The sequence below is a fragment of the Otolemur garnettii genome, unplaced genomic scaffold (genome assembly GCF_000181295.1).
Source record: "Otolemur garnettii isolate 467f Iridium unplaced genomic scaffold, OtoGar3 scaffold00006, whole genome shotgun sequence".
NCBI classification, from domain to species: Eukaryota; Metazoa; Chordata; class Mammalia; order Primates; family Galagidae; genus Otolemur; species Otolemur garnettii.
In genome coordinates, this window is record NW_003852401.1 from 20904322 (window position 1) to 20929062 (window position 24741).

The 24741-nt window shown below is 37.7% G+C and overlaps 1 protein-coding gene across 2 annotated transcripts in view; it reads left to right on the forward strand.

Moving 5' to 3' along the window:
• Nucleotides 1-613: 613 nt before the first annotated feature.
• The window catches only part of KIAA2026 (KIAA2026 ortholog), a 101242-nt gene continuing 77114 nt past the window's right edge, over nt 614-24741 (forward strand). The window contains exon 1 of one of the 2 annotated variants that reach the window (XM_003782894.3): nt 614-1749. In XM_003782894.3, the coding sequence (XP_003782942.1) occupies nt 1154-1749 (596 nt within the window). In that variant the 5' untranslated portion in view covers nt 614-1153. The remainder of the gene's footprint in view (nt 1750-24741) is intronic. The other variant, XM_023508325.1, reaches the window with a different exon arrangement.

A 24741-nucleotide genomic window follows, 5' to 3' on the forward strand; every position in this document is an offset into this window, starting at 1 on the left:
TTATTCTTAGCAGACTCAAGAATCGAGAAAGTGGTATATTTTTTAATTTTAACGGAAATCACGATTAGTTTACAAAATATGAATTGACATTAATAACTGGGGACAGCACTTGTAGAAATTAGTTCTATAAATCACTTCCTTTCCTTCTGCATGTGAACACATGGTCGAGTCTGGTGTTTCCTTCCTAAACTTTTCAAAATTCTGGTTACGCATGAAAAGACTCACAGTCACAAGGGAGAAACCCTAAGAGAATACAAATTTCGTGCCACCTTACCAAGAAGTGGAAAGTAAAGTTACGCAGGCGCCTTTCTTCCCCCTCCACTCCGCCCCTTACGTTCGTCTACTAGCTGATTACATCATTGGTCGGCGCAACCTACTCGGCCTCCGGGCCTGGGACTGAGCCGAAGCCTTAGCTTTCGCGTAGCGGGGCGACGTGAGGGGGGCGGGGAAATTGTCCCGCTACGCATGCGCACTAGGAATGGCGACGGTGGCTCTTTCTTTGCCTCTCTCCACAGCTCTACCCAGCCGGGGGCCTGAGTGCCCTCCCCCTTCTCTCCTGCCCCTCCCCTTTACCCCTCCTCCCTCCCAGCGGGGCTTCTAACTGACAGTTGTCGCCGGGCCGGGTCCGCGCGCCGCCTCCTCCTGCCCGGGTTCCCCGCAGGTAGAGAGGGGCGGGAGTGGGTGTGAGGGAGAGGAGGAGCCGGAGCTGCCACTGCAGCTCCCTCAGGGGAGGCGAGAGAGGGCCCCCCCTTTCTCCTCGCCCCCTCCCAGCCTTGCGCTGGCCCGGGAGGGGGTGGGGCGCCGAGGCCGCGGCGGCCGGGCCGGGCCTGGCCGGTGAAGAGCAGGCGGGCGGGGCACGAAGGGGTGAGGCCGGCGAGGGCCGCGAGCGCGACACCGCGGGGGGAGGGGAGAGGAGGGCACCTAGGCTCTCCTCTTCTCTCCCCCCTCCCCGCGCGCCATGTAACCCCGCCCCGCCGCCGGCGAGCTCGAGACCCCCGCGCGCACCAAGCCGAGCCGGCGACTGAGGAGAGCGAGGCCCGATGCGGCAGGGACTGCGCAGCGCGGCCGAGCGGTGAGGAGCGGCCCGCGCTCGCGCGTCCCCCGGCACCTCGAGCGGCAGCTCCACTCCGCCTAGCGTAGGCCTGCCGGGAGCATGAGCGTGCCCGAGACGCCGGGAGAGATGGAGCCGGCCGGGGAGGAGGAGCGGCCGCCACCGGCGGCCGAAGAAGAGGACGGCGACGACGAGGAGGTGGCAGCGGCGGCCCGGGCGTCAGGGCCGGTCCGCGGGAGGAGTGCCTCCTCTCGGGAGAACGCGGACGACCCGGAGGAAGAGGTGGAGGCGATGGTGGTCAGAGGCGGTGGCTGCAAGGAGCAAGAGGTGACCCACGAGCTGCAGCAGGGCTACCGCATCCTGGGCGAGTTTCTGCAGGAGCGGCACCGGGGCCTCACCGCCCCCTTCCTGCAGCCCTTGGGGGGCGTTGCCACCGGGGAGGAGGAGGCGGCCGAGGGGCCGCGCAGCGGGGGCCGGGGCAGTCGCGCCTTGTCGCTGCAGCCAGGGCAGGGCTTGTGTCTGCTGAAGATGGAGGAGAAGTTCGCCAGCGGCCGGTACGGGGGTATCACTGAGTTCGTGGCGGACTTCAGGTCGATGCTGGAGACGTGCTACCGCCTGCACGGAGTGGACCACTGGATCTCCAAACAGGGTCAGAAGCTGGAGATGATGCTGGAGCAGAAGTTGGCGCTTCTCTCTCGGTAAGCGAGCTCCGTCCCCGGTGGGACTGACAGACTGACACAAACACACCCTCACACGTGTCCGAGGATGGGCTGGGCCAGGGGCCGGGGGCGGCGCTGATAGGTGCTGAGTCGGTGCTGGGGAACCCAGGGAGGAGGAGCAGCGCGGGGCGGGGGCCGGGAGGGGTGTGGTGGGTGTGGGCTGAGCGCCGCGTGCTCTGAAGGAAAGGGAGCTGAGGAGGAAGCCCACTCCGGAGCGCCCAAGAATGGGTAACGTTTGCGGATAGAAAGTGAGATCGTTTCTGAGGGAATTACACGTGTGGGCAGCGGAAAAGGTTTTGTGTGATGCGGCTTGGACCCGGAACTTTCAGAGAATTTTTAGCTTGGCATTTTTCAAAGCGTACGGGATGAAATGTATCTAGAAAAATAATTTTGATGCATGTAAAAAGGTGGTTGTTGCAGACCAGTAAAAAATAATTTTCTCTTTTTCTACTCTTGTCGGCTATCGGAGATTTATGGAATGTTACTAAATGGTTGATGATTACTTTGGCATTCTTCTGATGTTTTCTTTCCGTTTCATCTGAGGACACAGAATTTTTGCAATAGGAATTTTATAATAGGGAACACATCAGCACGAAATTTTTAATATAATAACTTTAGACATTTTGTGTTTATTCTACTGGAAGTCATAAGCAATTCAGATGGCACTGTGTTCTTGGTATATGCCACCCGTATATTCAGTTATTTTTCTTTAATAAGAGAAAATGATGTCATAGGATACTAAAATAAGTTATTGTTTTATGATCAAGGTGTAGTTGATAGCCAAATTAATTTCATATGTGTAAATATTTCAGGAAATAGAAAAATATTAAATAATTGAATATTGTTGGAATTGGTAGTTGAAATGGGATAGCAGTTTGACTATTTACTAGCTGAGTGATCTTGACCAAGTCACTTAATTTTTTTGGCCACAGTTTCCTCAACTGTAAAAGGGGGAAAATAATACTGCCTACATAGAGTTGCGGTAAAAAATTAAGTTAGTAAATGTGAAGTCAGCAGTGCTGGCTGACGTAGTTAACCTAGTGTAAGTGTTAGCCATTGTAAGATGAGTAGTAGCAGTAGTTGAATAAAATGGGTATACATTTCATATCTGAAACTGGACATTAATACATTTGCTTTTACAGAATAGTTCCTAAAAAATCTGTTAACTTTTTGGAGCTTGATTTATGATTATAACTAAAAATATTTAATTTCTATTCATCATTGGTTTCCAATATGCTGTTTTCAAGACTATTAGTGATTTGATTTTTTTCCCCTGCTAAAAACATTTAACGTAGTGTTTGACTTACTAAGGGAGTGCTCCTTAAACTAAGGAACCTCTTCTTGTATCTTTTCATAAAAGTAAAATTATTTGAGTGTAGAACCAGCCACAATTTTGCTTTTAAATTTCTTTTAAAACTTTATTTAGTGATTTTATACTTTTGTATTATGTCTGTTACCCTTGTCTACACAGTACGTTTTTGCTGTGACTCACATGAAAAAATCCATTCACATGTCATTATTTTTGAGTAATAAGATATAACCCAAATTGATATCACCCAAATTGATATCACAAGATTTTAGAACTGATGGGAACCTTAGAGTTCATCTAGTTCATGTAGTTTTACAAGTGTAGAAACAGGGATTTAGAATGAGGCAACAGAATGACTGCCTGAAAGTACTAAGAAATAGCATATGGGTTTAAATGAACTACAGGTGTTTTCAAAAGCTCTGTGTATATAATAAATATTTCTTAGTCCCACAAGAGCCGGGGGACTGTTTCTCTTTTACATAAAGGTAAATTTCTAAGTGCTTAGAATTATCATTCACAGCAGCTAATGCTCAGAATGCTGTATTCCATGAGATCTAAGCTATTAGACCCATACTTAGAAATTAAATTATAACATTGTATAGTTTATAAACATAATGTATTTCTAACAATTAGGGCAAGAGAGACAAAATTCTTGCATTTTAGTAGCAAAAAAGTAATATGATGGTCTCAAATAGATATTAAAGTTTTGAGTTCCTCACTTTTTGTATTTGATGTATTGATGTATACAGACACTTTATTTAAATAATGTGTTTGCTCAACCACAGTTGTGAATAGTAGGAAATCGTTTCTTTTTCTGTACTATTCTAGACTCTTGAGTCATTACTAAATAGGTCCTCTGAGTGGGCATGATTCTGAGAAAAGCATAGGTTACAACTGTTTGGAATATAATTAAGATATATATAGTCAGAACAAAATTCTATAGACTGTCCAGATTAATATGATTTTCAGCAAATAGAGAGGGTACAAAAGAATGTATACACATTTTAAGAGTTGTTTATGTATTAGTTTTTGAAATTGAATTGAATTTACTTTTACTGTTCAAGGGTACCTATATATGCTACGCACATCCATTTTACCTGCAATTTGTACACTTTTAGGGAATGATTGATTCATTTTACTTGCAGCAGGATAAAATGTGTATACATTTTTTTGACATCACCCAATAGATGACTTAGATACCTTACTTGTAGTATCTTAAGGTGGTATGTGATATTTTAGTAATAAAACCAGTGAATCACTTAGATACTATATAAATTTTCTGTTGTCTTCTGGACTATATTTGTAAAACACTAAATTAATTCTTATTTTCAAATGATGAGAAGACTGTATAGATGCATCATATACTACTGAGCTTTTTAGTAAGTGGTAAATAAAGTATATACGATAAAGAGGTTCCCATTGTATTAGAGACTAGCCGAGTGACATTAGTACCTTGGACATGTCGTATAACTTGAATTTCAGTTTCTTCATCTGTGTAGTGAGGATGTTAAGCTAGGCTAACTAATTTTGCAAGTATTTAAGTATTAGTTAGAAGTAGACATGTCCTTGAGATCAGAAGATGAGTTCCTTTCCTTTAAGTGTTTTACAGTTGAATAGGGAAACAGACACTTAAAAAAATGATGATTATTATTAATGGATATATGAATAAGGTACAAGAGGAATTTAGAGGAAGGTGACCTATATTTGAAGGGGTGGAGGTGAGCTTTGGGATGGCAAGTGAGAGGAGGGAAGGAGAAGAAGAAAGAGACTAATTTAAAGCTATCATAGAGGTATTTATACTTGAAATGATTCTTGAAGCGGTTGAATATTGCTACTGGAATTTTTAGGAGGGCTTGATAGGGGCATTCTAGAATGCACAGTGAGTGTAAGATATGAAATAACATAAGTGTTTTTTGTATGCTTCAGTATGATCTCAAGTAATCTCTGCATCCTGGGAAGTATGTAGTATGATCTGCCACAGTGGAAGAAGAAAATACTAGAACTTAGTATATTCTATTATCATTTTCCTTTTTAAATTTCTGGTTTTGGTTTGCCTTTTGTGATATTTATACTAGCAATATGCGCATATCATCTATAAATGATTTCTAAATATTTATAATTTATTTGTAATATATATATTTTTCCAAGGAACTAGGACTAAACTTTAGGTCTGCTCTTTGATTTTCCAAAACCTGGTTAATTGCCCAGAAGAATTTCAAACTGAGATACAGGTGTGTGTATTAACTTTTTCAAAAGTAGAACCTCCGTAGTTGACCACCTCCCTTCATTGACTACCTGCTTAAGTTGACCTAATTTTCATAAACCAGATATGTATCACATGTACGTATCAGTACAGTAGACTTAGTTCCTTGTGTTGACCACCTCCATGTGTTGACCACTTTGTTAGGGTTCCTTGGGTGGTCAACTTATAAAGGTTCTACTGTATTTCGAAAGTTGTACCACATCTTTTTAAAATTTTAGCATTAAAAATACAGGTTTTGACCACTCATTCTTATAGGTACTGTTTTTTTTATCAAACAACATATTTGCTCCCAAGGAAGTTATGTTTTATCAGGGCTCTTATTTGTCCATTTGAGGCAACTGTAAGAAGATAGCAATTAGCATTAGAAACAGAGAAAATCATCTAAGTGGAAAAGAATAGAAAACACCAGTTAGACTGCTGTGAGCAGAACATTAGAAAATGTCAAATATTATAAGAATTTGCCTTTTCCAAAACTGATTTTAAAACAATATTTTTGAAAACTTTAAGAATACTACCATTTAGCTCCCAGAAGATAACTTTTCCTAGTTTTAAATGGCTGTTGTTAGAAAAGATGCATTGCCAGGCACGGTGGCTCACACCTGTGATCCCAGTACTGTGGGAGGCTGAGGAGGGAGAATCCTGGAGCTCAGAAGTTTGAGACTCACCTGAGTGAAAGTGAGACCCCAACTCATGAAAAAAATGGAAAAACCCACGGCAAGCGCCTGTAATCCCAGCGGCTTCAGGAGGCTGAGGCAGTGGGATGCCCACAAGCCGGGAGTCTGAGGTTGCAGTGAACTTCCAAGCCACTACACTCTGCTCAGGGGCACAGGGTGGGACTCTGTCTCGACAAAAAAAAAAGAAAAAGAAAAAAAGAAAAGATGCATTGCCAGTGACCTTAATAGAGCTGAATTTAAATTTTTAATTTTGTCCATTTAAGATAATATTTTGGTGAAAATAAGCCTTGACTACAGTATATCCTTGTTAAAAATTATTCTTGATTTCTACATTAAGTTACTGTTTTGAAAATGGTGCACGTATGGGATGAAAGGCTTTCTTAAAATATAGCTGAAGGTGGCTCAGTGCCTGTAGCTCAGCAGCCAGGGTGCCGGCCACATACACTCTTCAAATCCATTCTGGACCTGTGAAACAACAGCGAAAACTCCAACCAAAAAATAGCTGGATGTTGTGGCAGGATCCTGTAGTCCCAGGTACTTGGGAGGCTGAGGCAAGAGAATCGCTAGAGCCCAAGAGTTTGAGGTTGCTGTGAGCTGTGACATCTGAGCACTTTAATGAGGGCAACATAGTGAGACTCTATCTCAAAAAAAAAAATATATATATATATATATATACACACACACATATAGTTGAAGGTTATTTAGTTTTATAGTTGGTAGAATGTATTTGAGGGGGATTAAAGTTCAAAAGTATTCTCATGAAGCCTCCAAAATTTAAAAATAGGAGTTGCCAAACTCAAGTAGTAATCAAATTAAAAATGAATTTTTATAGACTAATTTAATTCTTTCCTAAGTTGAATTTGAATTTTTATTGGTTTACACTCAATTAAGATCAAAACTCAGAGATTACTTAGTAATTTTAACAAGATGCTATTTCTCCAGTAGTCTAATCTGTCTCACTTTCCATTGGATTCTGCTGTTCTTTCTTTTTTGTATAAATCTTTGAAAATTAGGGACCTTTGGTAATGGAATCTGGATTTGCCTCTTGTTCCAAAAGATAGAATATTAAAGCTTGATATTCTATGTAGTTCTACTTACTGTAGTACCCGTTCTTAAAAAAAATTGTGTTGTTTATAGGAAGGGTCACAAATATGAAGCAGTTCAATTAACAAGACATTTATTGAGTGCTTTCTATTTTCTAGGACTTGGGGGACAGTTTCTGCCTCCAATAAGTTTGAAAGCTGATAGGAAGAAACATGTACACATATAGTAAAAGGTGAAACATGTTTAAACCCCGTGATTCTCAAACTTGTCCATTGTCAGAATATCCTGCAAATGCTACTATTTGCACAACACCCTGAAATACAATATTATTAGTTGGAGTGTATGATTTTTTTTGGCTAGAGGGTCTACAAGTGTTCAGACCATTGGAGGAAGCCCTTAATTGAAGAAATTCTATTACCTTATCTTTTTTCCCCTACAAATTGGAAAACATAATTACTTTGGATTTTAAGTGCTTATGAAATGATTGTATTCCAAGGAAGCATACTTCGAGGACTACTGCTTGATAAGCTATATTATAGAAGTTAGGAGGGTGCAGAATAGGTGTAACTACTAGCGGAGTGCAACTGGGACTAATACTTTATTTGATTCAGCAGGTTATAGGTTGAGCCAGATTTTACAGAGTGGGTAGAATATTGATAGGTGAAGATGAGGAACTTTTGAACAGTTATTTGTACTATTCTGTGCTAGGCAATATGTAAAGATCTATAGATACAATGATAAACATACCTTATTCCTTACTTCAAGTTGATAGATAAACAGAAACACATAATTAAAGACCGGATAGCATGGAGTATTCTTGGGCAACAATGTATACCCAGTGGTTAGAGAGCAGGATGATGAGGACCTCTAGTGGCAGATTAATCTAGGAAGATAGACTGGGACCAATTATGGAGGACCTTGAATGTGCGAGGAATTTCAGAATCTGGGCAGTGGAGATTAATCTCAGGTTTTGACTAAGGGTATAGTATGATCATTTTACTAGTAGTGTTTTGAGTTGGAGGCGTAAATGAAAGGAGAATGAGGGAAACTAGAAGATTATTGAGTTAATTATATCAAGAGATCATAAGCAGTAAAAATAGAAAGATGGATGAGGATACAGAAAGAATAAATTCAGCAGTTTACAAGTGGTAAATGGCAAGCTGTCAAATGTAGGTTGTGAAGAAGAGGATGATGCCCAGAATTATTAATTGGAGCATTTGAGCCCAGTTGATGTTGATGCTGAAGGTACAAGAGAGAGGCATTCATTTGAAGATGTCCAGCTGAGAATTATTAGAAAGGTGCATTTGGAGCTCAGCATAGTTAGAGATGAGGACTAACAATGTTTAATTAGGAGTTAACCTGCCAAAGAATGATAGTTAAAGAAATGGGAGTAAATGAAATTGTTCAGGACAGAGTCTAGTAAAAATACAAGGGAGCCAAAGGCAGAACTTTGTGTAAGGATTGACAATCTTCAAACTGCAAGAAAAAAGAGATTAAGGTTATGACTCCACTACACATTAAAAACTGAAATGCTTAATTGAGAAAAGGCGATTAATGAAACTGAAAAAAGTTTATTCTGAAATAAGAGATATTATTTGAAATATACTCAACACTTTTTTACATGAAGATTATTTTTGTTTCATTTGAAAATATTTGAGAATGATTTAGATTTAATATAATAATAATGCCCTAAGGTTTTAATTTACTTTGCCTTATTTCCTGTTTCTCATTGTATTTATACCCTTGTATTTATTTTTATTTCTCAGAAGAAAACTAGAACAGGAAGGAAAATGACTGTTAGAGTAGATTCAGTTCTTTTCATTGTTGTATTTTAGCTTTCAAATCATCTTTAGGCTATCTCTCCATAAGATTAGAGTTGCCCAGAACAAATAACAGCCATTTTTTTTATAACAGCCATTTTTATTTCCTAGGAACTTGTGAATAATATGAACCTTTAAAATTCATATTAAATTACTTGAAGTTCTTTTTCTTGTTAATTGGGAAAGACTGATAAACCCCAGTGGTAATATTATCTATCACCAAACCCTTTGTTAAGTTATATCATCTCCCACCTGGGACCTATGGATGTTCCAGAATTAATTGTGTTTTAAAATCAGGTTATTAAGTATTACACACTTTGAAAAAAGATCTAAGGAAAACCAACAAAATGTTAATAGTAGTGGTTGTTGCTATGTAGTAAAGCCCTAGGCATTTTTCATTTGCTTTTAACTTTTCTGTATGCCCTAGATTTTCTATAAGAAATGTATTTTATAGTAAAAATCTTTTATTGAAAAGAAATTAGTATTTATATTTTTGAATAAACTGTATAGGTAAAAGATTGGGTTTAAAGTGATGTATCACCAAGGTTATAGTATAGTAGTAACTGAATAGTAGAACTGTGGGTCATTTTTAATTTTCTTCTCTTAGTTTTTAATTTTTTCTGCAATAACCATGTATTACTGTTACTTTTTGTAATACTATTCAGGATATAAAATCCACCAATTTTCTAGGTGCAATTTCAAAGACTTGGAATAGTTAATGCTAAGAACTCATCCCAAACTTAGTATTTAATAAAGCTTTTGAGTATGGTCATCTAAAGTTACCTTCAGACAAAAATAACTTTTGACGGTGTCTTTTTATATCTTTTTAAGTGTTAGTATGTCTTAGAATTCACCTTTGTTCATTTCTATGTAGATATTCCACTTATAAAAAAAGTTGAGGCTCAGTGCCCGTAGCTCAGTGAGTAGGATGCCAGCCACATACACCAAAGCTGACAGGTTTGAGCTTGGCCTGGGCCAGCTAAACAATGACAACTGCAACCAAAAAAATAGCTGGGCGTTGTAGTGGGCATCTGTAGTCCCAGCTACTCAAGAAGCTGAGGCAAGAGAATCACTTGATCCAAGAGTTTGAGGTTGCTATGAGCTGTGACGCTGCGGCACTCTACCAAGGGCAATATAGTGAGACTCTGTCTCAAAAAAAAAAAAAAAAAAATTGAGATAAGCCAGTGTAAGATAAAACTGTTTTGACTGTAAGCTTGTGGTTGTACTAAGTACCTCACTAATGTTGCTTTTCTGTTAAAGTTTAAACCTTCTGCCCAGATACAATGCAGAAAATATTTGAATTGTAACTTAGGACATATAAAGTATTTGGGGGATAATTATTTTTTGAAAAGATAGCTCCCTCCCTCAGATATGTCTCATCACCAGACAAATTTTCTTTCAAATGATAATATCCCAATTTGTAACAACTATAGTTTAAGTTTGTAAAAGCTTTAGTTAGCATTTTTTTAAAATAATAATCTAGGCTTGTACGTTGACTTTATGCATTCTCAGCTTCTGAAGTTGATATCAGAAAGAAACTCTTCCACAGAATGCGCACTGAAATAGAATATTAGAATTATTCTCCCTGTGGAATTTCATGTTTTATGTTTTTAAAACTGCTTTTCAATTTCAGTAGTAGATTGCCTAACAAATATGCTAAAACAGTGGTTCTTAGCCTTCCTAATGCTAAGTATACAATTCCTGGTGAATTCAGGGAGTTTTTTCATGTTTGTTCTAAAAATAAGAAAGGCCACTTCCTTTTGCATGGAAGGAGAGAGACAGATTGTCTGAAAAATTTATTACATAGAAAAATTCTCCAATAGAAGCAGTTATAAATATGGATTGTTTCCATGTTGGCCCACAAGATACAGTATTAGGAAATAATCAATAAACAAAATTGAAGTCATATTTTTGTCTTGAATGGTTGTGCTGTACTTGTACTTGAAAAGAAGGTTTAAATTTGATTCTCTTACTGCAGATTCTCATTTCCTGGCTCCCTCACTTTCTTCTCTGATGCTCTCTTATCTTCAGACCACCCATTCTCAAGTAATATCCTTCTCCCTGGTCGTTTATCTATCTCCTTTAACCTCTTTTATATTTATTTGTAGTATTTATTGAAACATCTTATTTTCTCTCTTATTAGAATGTGAAGTCTATAAGGGCAGGGGGTTTTCAGCTTGGTTTGCTGCTGTTTAACTTTGTTGAATATTGACTTAAGTAACAAAGGGTTATATGAGTTCTAACAATTAAGTTTGTAAACTTGCCATTGTGCCTTACATTGGCAGCACTGTACAAACTACTCAATAAGATTTCATAACCGTGGCCTCACAGTTGAATTGGTGTCAGTGTATCGTGGTGTCTTGCTTAGTAGCATTCATTATTGTTATGTGTTTTTGTGTGCTATCATGAGAATGTTGAAATTTGAATTAGAGAAATGAACCAACATTAAATTTCTTATACTTGGCAAGAGTGGAAATGAAATCAGGGACATGTTAGTCTAAGTTTATGGGGATAATTCCATAAAGAAAACAACAGTGGATTAAACATTTTTCTGAGAGAAGAGAAAATGTCACTGATGAGGAGAGGTCAGGGTAGGCAGTAACAATCAGAACTGATGAAAACATTGCAAAAATTCATCAAATTGTGGATCAAAATCATCAGCTGAGTGAGAAGTATAGCAGACCAAGTAAACATGAAAAGAGAAACAGGAAAATCTTAACTGAAAATCTTGGCCAACAATTCATGACTCTCGTATCATGACAGTGTACCAGTTCACATGGTAATATCTTTGAGAGAATTTTTTAGCCAGTAAACAAATAACTGCATTGAAACACTCTCCCTGCTCACCTGATTTCACCTTCAATGACTTTTTTATTTACCCAAATATAAAGGAAATATTAAAATAAATACATTTTGATGACATTCAGGACATCAAGGGTAATATGATGACAGCTTTGGCGGCTATTCCAGAAAGAGTTGCAAAGTTACTTTAAAGGGTGGACTAGGTGCTGGTATTGGTGCACAGCTTCCCAAGGGGAGTACTACAAAGGTGACTGTAGTGACCTTCAGTAATGAGGTATCTAGCACTTTTTCTAGGATGAGTTTGTGAACTTAATTGTCAGACCTCCTAAGTTTTAACAGTCACTTTCAAAGGCTTTGGGGGCATGTTTCTCAAAGGCCATTTCACAGATCATCAGTATTAGAATAGTGTTAAAAAACAGATTCCTTGGCCCCAGAGTAGCATATTCAAATATAACTCAAGATCTCAGATTTTATTATTACCTTTTTAATAATCTTCTTAAATGAGTTTTATGCACAGTAAAATTTGAGGACTGATGTTTCAGGATGTAGTACCTCTGTTTCATTTTGATTTCACTTCAGAAATTATAAGTTTTCTTTGACTGAAGTATGTCTGAAGTATGTCTTTTAGGACTGTGTTTATACTTATCTCTATTAGCCTTGTGTTACCATATTACACCAAAACTTTTTTTTTCTTAATAACAACTATACAGTCAGTGTTCATATTTCTAATTGTTTCACAAGTTAGAATTTTTATATGGTTTGATTCATAATCCAAATAACTCCACATATTGTAATTGACTTGTATGTTTTTTAATATGTAGATCTCCTCCCTCTTTCCCTTTCTCGCTTCTCCCTTGCATACCCCTTCTTCCTTCCTTCCCTCTATAACCCAACCCCTTGCAATAAAATCATTTTAAAGAAATTGATTGTCTGGCATTTCCTTCAGTCTTGGATTTTGCTGATAGTGTACTATTCCTTCATCCTCCGTATTTCCTATAAATTGGTAGTTAGTTCTAGAAGATTCATTAAATATAGGATCCCTTTGTGAGGAGAGGCCAGATGGCCTCCTTAGGTAATGTGTTCATCAGTTTTGGGTTTTACATTTTTAAATTAATTATGAATTATTAGACTTGGCATGATGACATAATTTTGCAAAATTTGTTGAAAAGAATAGTAACCTTATATAATAACATTTTAGTTCATTTTCTGTACAATTAAAATTCCCCTAATGAACTTCATATGGCAAGTAATCTTTTTATAGTTTCATCCTCCAGTGGAATTTAGACTGCAATCATAATTTCCATGCCAAGTTACTTTATCTATACTCTGACAAAATTGGTTTTAATTTAGAATCATATAAAAGCATTCCTTCTATGACTAAACACTATTACATAGGGCTAATATGTTAAATAGCATCAAAAAAGTTTTTTTAAGAAAAGATTGTAGGTCCTGTTCCCAGCCACTTTTATCCAGTTATTATTAGCTGTGTATAATACTACTACTATGTTTCTCATTTGATTTGGAGGAGCAATGAAAGAGATCCATGGTTAGTTCTCATACTGTAGCAATGCTTTGTATTCTATCAGGTAAAGTATATTAATTCACTGCATAGCTTTTTAGTTGATGTTTAAATTTTGTATTTCTTTTTCATAGTTCAGTATGAATTTTAAGCCTTTATAAGGTTTGAAGTTTTAATCAGCATTCTATAACTGCTCCTTTCCCCCATACCACATGCAGAAATGTATACATACATGCTCACATGCCATGTACATTTTAGTTTTTCTAACAAGTTTCCAGTTAGTTAAGATGATATTTAAAAGTGGAAAAAATTCCAGTGAACTAAATGAAAAAATTAACCCTTTAACAAAAATAACAGAAAATATGAATCGTACCAGGAGATAAATATTCTTATATTATGCACATGTTTGTATTGTTGAGTGTTTAGAGAGACTTAGTTTAAGTCTGATTTTTAAGGTAATAGTTTAGCTCTATATTAAGTTAGAGGAAAAAGATCTTAGAAATAGCCCTTTTGGTATTCCAGAACTCTGAAGAGTTAATGTGTGACACTTACTGTTCTCGAGCAGTGGCTCTTAGCCTTCCTAATTGTAGCGTTTTGTTACAAATGGAAAAAAGGGGTCACAAACCACAGGTTGAGAATCACTGTACTAGAGCCATTATACCTCTGTGAGTAAAGTTAGTTTAATTCTTGCTTTGTAGTGACATGTGTTGAATAAAATGCTGTTTTTCTCCAGAATTCCATTCTCTAGTCATTGACTTCATCAAATACAAAATAATTTCACAACATCTGGAGTATTCTGTTTTCTCCTTAAAAGCCTCTTTTCTTTTCTATGTCATTTGAGGTCCAGCTCAGATGTTACCTCCTCTGTGAAGCCCAATACAGAATAAATTGCCTTTTAGCTTGTACTCCATGATTCTTTTCTTTCTTTTTTTTTTTTTTTTGTATGTTGTTCTGGGTGGATGAGGGGGGGTCCATGATTCTTTGTTTGGCATCTGTTTATAGCACTTAAAAACAAAGTAAAACATTTATGTTAGGGATGCATCTGTCTCCCTATCTGGATTGTGATCTCCTTAAGGTCGCAAAATATGCCTTATTCACTATTGCGTCTTCAGTGTCTTGAGTATATGTAATGGTTATGTTGTAATTCTTGAATTAAGGAAACGATGAGTATATAATAAAGATCAAATGAATTAGTGTTACCATATTAAGTTACAATTCCTGCATCTTCTTTAAGATTTAGCAGAGTTGTTACATCTTCCAGAAAACTTCTGTGCTCATCTCTTCCTCCTCCTCTTCATCCACCTCCTTTCAACATTGGTTAGATATATTCCTCTGCTTTTGCAGTACACCCCATTTGGATTTATATTTTCGTTGAGGTTTTTGGATACTGTAATACTATACTTACCTGTCTACATATCCGTTTGCCTCCCTAAATTTTATGATTTTCTTGGGCATTTTTTTGTATCTGTAGAAGCTGGCTCTTGAAGTTCAAAGTAGCTCAAGAGATGTTTGTTGAGTTGAATATAGACAGCATACTCTCTCTTAACAGGTGGATACAGTGTTAAGGCATAATAAAAGGTAGTGGATGGTTAATGTGGAAAGATAGCTATAAGTTCATTTTAGTTAACATGTTTACAATGCTTATTATTTGGTAGGCAATTTAGGGAAAGTCAACTAAGAGTATGGAAAGACAAGAGTAGATAAACTAAGTTGGTTTAGAGATTATTCTACACAACAAGAATAGCATAATTAAAAGTGCAAAGGCAAAAAAGCCACTGTGTATAGCTAGGGAATGACCAGTTTAGTTTAGTTTGGGTAGACTATAATTATATATAGAAATGTAATGACAGGTGTGACTAGGAGGGCCAGATTAAGTAGCTGCATCACAGACAGCCTAATATGCTATGCTAGTAAAGAGTTTGATATTCCATAATAGAAGACTATTGTACTAGAGGCTTTTTTTTTTTGGAGACAGAGCCTCAAGCTGTCCCCTTGGGTAGAGTGCTATGGCTTCACTGCTCACAGCAACCTCCAACTCCTGGGCTCAAGTGAGTCTCCTGCCTCTGCCTCCCAAGTAGCTGAGACCACAGGTGCCCGCCACAAAGCCCGGCTATTTTTTGGTTGCAGCCATTATTGTTTGGTGGGTCCGGGCTGGATTTGAACCTGCCACCTTAGGTGTATGTGGCTGGCGCCTTAGTCTCTTGAGCCACAGGCGCCGAGCCTGTACTAGAGGCTTGTAAGCTAGGGACTTACAAGGGAAATATGAAATGAATTAGAGAAGGAGAAAACTAGACTCAGTTTTTTCTCATCTCTTAATTACCGATTTGTATTATTCTTTTGATTTATAAGTTAAAAAATTGGATTTGAGGCTCGGCGCCTATAGCTCAACCGGCTGAGGCGCCAGCCACGTACACCTGAGGTGGCAGGTTCGAATCCCCAGCCCGGACCCGCCAAACAACAATGACGGCTGCAACCAAAAAAAAAATAGGGCGTTGTGGCGGGCGCCTGTGGTCCCAGCTACTTGGGAGGCGGAGGCAGGAGACTCGCTTGAGCCCAGGAGTTGGAGGTTGCTGTGAGCTGTAATGCCACGGCACTCTACCCAGGGGGGACAGCTTGAGGCTCTGTCTCAAAAAAAAAAAAAAAAAATTGGATTTGACTTTGTTTCTCTTAGATTTGATAAAGATTTTACATATGTATATATGGAAAAATTCTTTATTACAGAAATCCTAGAGTAAGGCTAGAGGGATGAGAAAGATTACTTCCTTTTGCCAAATTTAGATACATTTACATCTCTAAATAATTTAGGTTGGACTCAGTTTTTTTTTTCTTTAATTAAATAATTTCAGTCTTCTAATTCTTAGGGGAAAATTATGTTAAATACAGAATGTTACCAGTTTAAGTTATTCTTTCTACCATGTTATTTTCAGCAACCTTGCCAATAACCAAAAAAGTGAACTGTGGCAAATATTAAGAAATTACAAACATGTTGCTAATATCAATATGCTTACTTTGATAACTTAGTTTTTATAGACAGAAATCTATATTTGTAACACAATTTAATATTAGAAGAACATAGTCTCAATGTGTAACATTGCTAATAGAAGCAATTTAGAAATAATTGAATATGATAATATATGTGGTGTTCATAGAATACTGAGCTAGTAGGACAACCATTTATACTCTTCACGTTTTCTAAATCCCTGATCATGGTGCAATTGCTAATCAGTGATTACCTCTGCTTATTAATTCCAAAAGAGGGAATTTGGTTGATAGTAAAATTTAAGACTTATTAAAAAGCAATTTCATAAGCTCGATGCCTGTAGCTCAGCCGCTAGGGTGCCAGCCATATACACCAGAGTTGGCGCCCAGGCATGCCAAATGACAGTGACAACTACAACAAAAAAATAGCTGGGCATTGTGGTGGGTGCCTGTAGTCCAAGCTACTTGAGAGGCTGAGGCAAGAGAATCGCTGAAACCTAAGAGCTAGAGGTTGCTGTGAGCTGTGACGCTATGGCACTATATCTACGGCGACATACTTGAGACTCTGTTTCAAAAAAACAAAAATAAAAAGCAGTTTCATGAGCAGAGTACACAAATTATAGGATAACTGAAACCTCTTAACTTTTTATTAGCAGCTTAAATCCTTTTTCTACTGATAATAACATTTCTTCATTTCTTTTCACATGTTAAAAATACATGCTCTTTGAAAATTTGGAAAATAGAAAATTGTCAAAAAATTTAAAAAACATCTGTTCCATCAGACAGAGGTAATTATTACCTTTCTTTGTCTCACATATATAATATTTACTGAGAAAAAGATTAAATATATAATTTATATTTGCCAATTGTGCAGTTTTATATCCTATTTATCACCTATTAGATTTTATTTCACTTACATGAATGTTGCATGTGATTTTTATTTCAGCATTTTCTCTTAAACACTAACAAGATAAAAATAATAGGACCATGTAGAACAGCAATAAGATCTTGTATTTTTTTTTTGATCTGTAGTTTTTTCTTCTAAAAATCACTTCATTTATTCAAGTTGACTGATAAAGGAAAACGTATATATAAGTCATTATGTATATAAAATACAATTTGTGGAAATTTAAAGACTATAGTTGAAATGTACCTGTTATGTACATGGAGTCCAGTGAACTCCTGCACTCAAGCAATTCTCTTGCCTTAGCCCCTCTACAGGTGTGGGGCACTATGCCCAGCTAATTTTAAAAGACATTTTTTGTAGAGATGAGATCTTACTATGTTATCCAGATTGGTCTCAAACTCCTGGCCTCAAGTGATCCTCCTGCCTCTGCTTCTCAAAGTGCTGAGATTATAGGCATGTGCTACCATGCCTAGCCAGTGTTTGTATTCTTGATAGTTTATTTATTTAAAAAATGTGTGTATCTGGTGGCAAAAATTAAACCCCCTTCTCTCACTATCCCTGGTCCTCTTTTATTCAAAGGCCACTACTGTGAATAGCTTCTTATATACATTTGGGTATCTTAATAGTCATCTCAAATGTTAGCATGTTCAGAAATGAACTTTTCTTTTTTTGTTGTTTTGCTTTTTTACTGAGCTTAGTCTTAGTAGATTCTACCATTTACCAAGCTGATTTGGCCAAAAAAACTACCATTTGTCACTGATTCTGCCTTTTTGCTGTTCCTTTTTGCTTATTTTCCCTACTAAGCATATCAACCAGTTCTGACTTTTCTGCCTCTAAAGTATATTTTAAATCTTTTTCTTTCTACTGTCACAAATTAAGTATAAGCCATTATCTCTTGCCTCTTGCTTCTGACTTGTTTTGTTTCCCTGCATTTGCTTTTTGCCCTTTCCCTTCTAAAGTCCATCTTCTACTTATCAACCAAGTGAAATTTTAAAAATGAACATTAAATGAAGTTGATACTCTTGTTTCAAGTTAAGTACTTTATTGACACTTAAGTTATAGGAAAGAGTTTGGCTTTCTGTTCTTCCTACATATCTGTCAAGACATTTCTCACCTCAGTGCTTGCTCTTTTATCTAGAACACTGTCCTTTGCAGAACTAATAGTATGTAACTTATAGTTACAACTTACTTATTATGTATGCATTTGTTTACTTTTTATGTGTCTTTTTTACTGTCACATAAGCTCAGCAAAAGCAGGAATCTTGCCAGTAAGCATTGGTACCAACACCTGTTCCACAACCTGTGCTTTCTTAGTAAACATCAAATGATTGAATGAATGATCAAACACACGAATGGATCAGTCTGGAATTTTTTTTTAGTGAAGAAGTGAGGTTATAGGCCCAGTGCGGTGGCTCATGCTTGTAATCTTAGTACTCTGGGAGGCCAAGGCAGTTGGATTGCTTCAGCTCATGAGTTCAAGACCAGCCTGAGCAAGAGCAAGACCCGGTCTGTAAAAATTGTCCAGTGTTGTGACCTGGTGTAGTCTCACCTTTAGTCCCAGCTATGTAGGAGACTGAAGGAAGAGGATCACTTGAGCCCATGAATTTGAGGTTGCTGTGACCCAGGGCGACAGAGTGATACTCCAACTCAAAAACAGGTGAGGTTGAAATCCAGCTGCATTTTTTTTCTTCAAATATCTGCCAGTTGGTGGTGCCTGTGGCTCAGTGAGTAGGGTGCCAGCCCCATATACTGAGGGTGGTGTGTTCAAACCTGACCCTGCCCAAACTGCAACAAAAACTAGCTGGGCGTTGTGGTGGGTGCCTGTAATCCCAGCTACTCGGGAGGCTGAGGCAAAAGAATCATCTAAGCCCAAGAGCTGGGGGTTGTTCTGAGCTGTGATGCCACAGTACTCTACCAAGGGTGACAAAGTGAGACTCTGTCTCTTAAAAAAAAAAAAATCTGCCAGTTGTAATGGCATCACTTTTCTCCATTGTTTTGAAATACCATCTTTATAATATGTTCCTAGTGTATTTGAATCTATTCTTGAAGTTCCTCTACTGTGCTGCTATGTCTGACTGTTCATCGTCTTTTAAACATCTTTATTAGTATAACCTCAGAATGCTTTTAATAGGCTTTTTTATGCTTTTCAAGGCTTTTTCATGTATTTATTTTTCCATAAGATATGTGGCTTTTTAGCAGTAGAATAGAAACAACATTTCCACCACCCATATTTTGGTCACTTGGCATGAGAAATTATGTGAGAGAATAATAGAAATTGCTGGTTTGTGGGGAATAAGAATGATACTATGTATTCTTATTCATGAAATGAAAGATGAAAAGCAAAGTTGATAGCAATACTTATTTTCTAAGGGCAATATAATATCTACTTGCCACATCTACCTAACTTTAATTATGTCTTTAGCTCTTGACAAGTCTCTACATCTTTGTTAAGAACTGATATTTCAGAGAGACAGGGACAAACTTACTCTAGTTTGTCTCTTTCCTCTTTGTACATTGTCCAAATCCGAAAGTATCCTGAATTTATAATCTGCTACTTAAAGCCTCATCAGTGCTTGGCAAATAAATATAAAGAGGAGTTGGCCAGGAACAAAAAGCCAAGGTCTTTACCGGCCTACTTTGCAGACTTATCACATCTTTAGCGTGTTCTAGGGAACATGAACATATCTGGATACTATGAGAGTTAATGACCTAGGCAGCTTCTGTTCTACTTGCACTGAGATCTCCAGAGTTGTTCTGTAGTAAGGAACAGCTGTAGCACAAGTAATATGTTTAGCAGAGCAGCCTTAACCTATTAAAAATGCGTGTGGCACCAGCCACATACACCTAAGGTGCCAGGTTCGAATCCAGCCTGGGCCTGCCAAAACAACAATGATAGCTGCAACCAAAAAAATAGCCGGGCGTTGTGGCAGGTGACTGTGGTCCCAGCTACTTGGGAGGCTGAGGCAGGAGACTCACTTGAGCCTAGGACTTGGAGGTTGCTGTGAGCTGTGATGCCATAGCACTCTACCCAGGGGGACAGCCTGAGGCTCTGTCTCAAAAAAAAAAAAAGCATGTTAAACTTGTCATTGTTGATAAGGCTCCTTCCAAATCCCACTCTACGTAAATAAAAACTTCACATTTGCTTTTGTGCCTTCTTTAAATTCAAAAGATAAAAGAAACATTCTAAGAACATGTTTGGTTTTTTAAAAAGCGATTATGATAGTCTTTACTTGTTATTTTGGGCATTGTGTTATTTATTTGATTCATTTCAGGAAAAAAACAAAGGCTTTGAAAGATTTTTTAACTTACAAGGTTGCAATTAATCCCTTATTGAAATTGACCTTTTGAATTTTACTAATGAATGCCTTCTTGCTTAATTCTTGGCTTTTTCTTGGTCCTTTCTCAGCCTGCTTGTGAAATTTAACATTTTTTTTTCTTTTTTTGCAGTTTTTGGTCAGGGCTGGGTTTGAACCCACCACCTCTGGCATATGGGGCCGGCGCCCTACTCCTTAGAGCCACAGGTGCCGCCCAATTAAATAGCTTTGATCACTTAGTACTTAAAACTTTTTTCCTTTGACCTATATTGTGCCATTTCTTAACTTTCTTAACTCTTCTTTCTTAACTCGTCTTAGAGTCTTCCTTCTCTTTTGCTGTGTTTTTCCTTTTAACTCTTAAGTTAGGCCTTAAGAGATTATCTTCTTATTTTTATTTATTCTTTTGGAAGTAACATTTATTTTTCATGAACTTATTGCTGAGACTCCCAAATCAGTGTCTTGAACTTTCCTTTTTATTTTAGTTCCATATTTCTATCTATAGAACTTTTCCAGTGGGTTTTGCAACTGTTATCTCAAATGTTAAAAACTAAGTGTATTGCTAACCCAAATCTCCTTCCCAGTTTACCTATTTGTCTTTTCAACTTTAACATTTATACATTTAACATTTAACATTATATCAGTGGTGTCATCATTTTTTCAACCTGAAAATATCAGTCATCTTTAATGTTTATACTTTTCATTCCATTTATACAAATTGTCAGCATGTTCATTGCTGAATCCCTTTTCCTCAATATTTTAAATTAATGAATTTTAATAACATGAAATAATATTTTTGTCTTTATTTAATATACCCCCTCCATTTTTTCCTATCTTTCCTTTCTGCAAAGTCCAGTTTAAACTTGACAGAAGAGTGGCTAGATAGTATGTAGGGTTTCAGTAAAATACGAACTGAAAAATATCCTTTGTATTTCATAACTGGAAGATCGTTTGAGAAGAGGGTTTCAGTAGAGTAGCTGTAGGCAGATGCCACATTATAGCCCCAGATTGGGGCTGGGAAGGATAGCTCACACCTGTAATCCCAGCACTTTGATTTTTCCTCTTCAGTTGACATAGTCCCTGAGGAACCCTAGCACTTTGGGAGGCTGAGGTGGGAAGATTGCTTGAGGCCGGAAGTTCAGACCAGCCTGGGAAATAATGAGACCCTCCCCCTACTCCCACTCTCATTGCTACAAAAAAATAAAAAAATTCTCAGCTACTCAGGAGGCTGAGGCAGGAAGATGGCTTGAACCCAGAAGTTTGAGGTTGCAGTGAGCTATGATTATGCCACTGTGTTCTAGCTGGGAAGCAGAATGAGACCCTGTCTAGCAACAGAAGGAAGGAGGGGAAAGAAGGAAATGAAGAAAGAAAATGAAGTGAAATGTGAATGAAAGGCAAAGTGTGTATAGCAGTTTAGATGTCACTCAGGATGGTTTTTTAAATATAAATTTAAATATGTTTATGCAGAAGATAATTAACGAAATGCAAATTCTGGATATCTGTGTAGTGGTTCATTTTCATCAGAAGATTGGAGGCATAGTTTTCACTGAAACATAAAGTAAAGATGGGCCTGGATTTAGATATTTTTGGTTTTTGAGAAACAGGAAGTTAGTGGATCTCTTACTTAGAAACTACTGTTTTCCTCTGTGAAATAAGTGGTGGGCAAGGTCAGCTGCTAAGTGATGGTAGATGGTAGAATGAAGCTTTTGAATAATGAAATTCCTTTTATGGAGAAAGAAAAAGGGAGTTGACCACCTTCAAAGAAGTCATCTTAGGCACAGTGGAGTCTAGTTGAGTTTATAGTTAGACAACAAATGGCAAGGTGGTAATTATTTTTTCTGCAGTGCTCAGTAGTGGAGGTATAGGGTTGAAGGAGCTTTTAGCTGAGATGTAAGAAAGAGCCTACATGCTGAGACAGAAAGATAATTGATCAAGAATGATGAGACAGGCTCGGCGCCTGTAGCTCAACCCGCTAAGGCGCCAGCCACATACACCTAAGGTGGCAGGTTCGAATGCAGCCCGGACCCGCCAAACAACAATGACGGCTGCAACCAAAAAATAGCCGGGCGTTGTGGCGGGCGCCTGTGGTCCCAGCTACTTGGGAGGCAGAGGCAGGAGACTCGCTTGAGCCCAGGAGTTGGAGGTTGCTGTGAGCAGTGAAGCCATAGCACTCTACCCAAGGACAGCTTCAAAAAAAAAAAAAAAAAAAGAATGATGAGACATCATATATTTATAGGTCCCAACTAGTTATCTATGGGAATAGCTTTAAAAAAGCTGAATTACATTAGAGCAAATGAAAGAGTCAAACAAAGTACTAGAGGTCTGGATTAGGACAAAAAAAGAAGTTCAGGGGGAATAAGAGTAACGACTGGGAGAACAGAACATAAATATCAAGTGGGAAATAAATTTAATAGTCTATTACAAATGCTTTTTGTTGTGAGTATGAAGACCTTTTTTTCTGAAAACAGTTTTGGGTATGAAGTAGCGTATAGCTGTAGATGAGAGCAGTGGTCTCCAAAATTTTATGATTTGACTTACCAAGCAGAAAAAAATTTTTGAATATGTATCTTTAGGCTCGGTGCCCAGAGCACAGTGGTTATGGTGCCAGCCATAACATCAAAGTTGGTGGGTTCGAACCCAGCCCAGGCCAACTAATAAACAATGACAACTGCAAGCAAAAAATAGCTGGGCGTTATGGTGGACACCTGTTGTCCCAGCTACATGGGAGGCTGAGTCAAGAGAATCACTAAAGTCCAAGAGTTTGAGGTTGCTGCAAGCTGGGATGCCATGGCACTCTACTGATGTAATGTAAGACTCTCAAAACAAACAAACAAAAAAAGAATATGTATCTTTAATTATGCATACTTATAAATCATACGTAGATACTTGTATGTATATATATATACTTGTATATACTTTATATGTTATAAAACAAACTTGATACATAAAATGTGAGTAAATAAACATTTAAAAATACTTTTTAAACATTGTTTATTAATAGTATAAAAAGTTACTTTTAGTGAGGGCATTGTGATACTTATTATTTTTGAAAATCTTGGTTTAATACTTGTCAGTAGAGCTATTTGAAAGGTTTGCTTTAGGTTAGATTTGTTTGATACTTTGTTGTTGTAGGTCAGACCTCATAAAGATATATAAATCTAGATGGAAGAAGTACAGGCAAGTTGAGCTGAATATATCATAATGTCTATTGATGAAATATGCAAAATTTTTTGTTAAAATCTACCACCAAAGTTTTTTGTCTTTTCTAATTCCAATTAGTTGCTCTTGAAAATTCAGACTAAGTTGCATAGTGCTATTAATCTTCATTTACCCTTCCAAACTCATTCTCCATTCCATTTAATCTGCTCTGTGCCCCAAGAAGCTGATTTCTAAGGACTGTATCAACTCGTCTGCCTTTCCTCTGTCTTCTGATTGGGTTCAGCCTATGGGAAGTACCGACAGTACAGAGAGGTAGGACCATAATTTCCAAGTTGTAATTATGCAGAAACAATTTTATAAGTAATACATTTACATTGTTTTTGATAACAAAAAAACATACTGTAATGGAAAGAACCCTTTCCGAACATCAGTTTGGGGAAAGGAGAACAGGGTCAGTTGCCATATTAACTGTAAGTAAAGGTTTTTTTTTTCTTATAGCATAACTGTGTACATTAATGCAATCATGGGGTACAGTGTGCTGTTCTCATATACATTTTGAAATACTCTTATCAAACTGGTTAACATAACCTTCATGTCATTTTCTTAGTTATTAAGACATTCATACATTCATCTGCTTTTAGAAAGATTTACTTGTACCCTTGTAAAATAAACCATATAGGTGACCCCACCAATCACCCTCCCTCCCCCTTCCCCCTCTCACCTCCCCTCTCAAACCCTCTTCCCATATTCTAAGGCTATAATTAGGTTATGACATTCCTAATTAGCTATGAATTAGTTTCAAAATAGGGCTGTGTACATTGGAAACTTTTTCTTCCATTCTTGAGATACTTTGCTAAGAAGAACATTTTCTAATTTCATCCATATAAACATGAAGGAGGTAAAGTCTCCATCTTTCTTTAGGGCTGCATAGTATTCCATGGTATACATGTACCACAATTTATTGATCCATTCATGGGTCGATGGGCATCTGGCCTTCTTCCATGCCCTAGCAATTATGAATTAGGCTGCAATAAACATTCTGATACAAATATCTTTGTTGTAATTCAATTTTTGGTCTTCTGGATATATACCTAATAAAGGAATTGCAGGATCAAATGGCCCGTCTATTTTTAGTTCTCTCAGTGTTCTCCAGATGTCTTTCCAAAAGGAACGAATTAATTTGC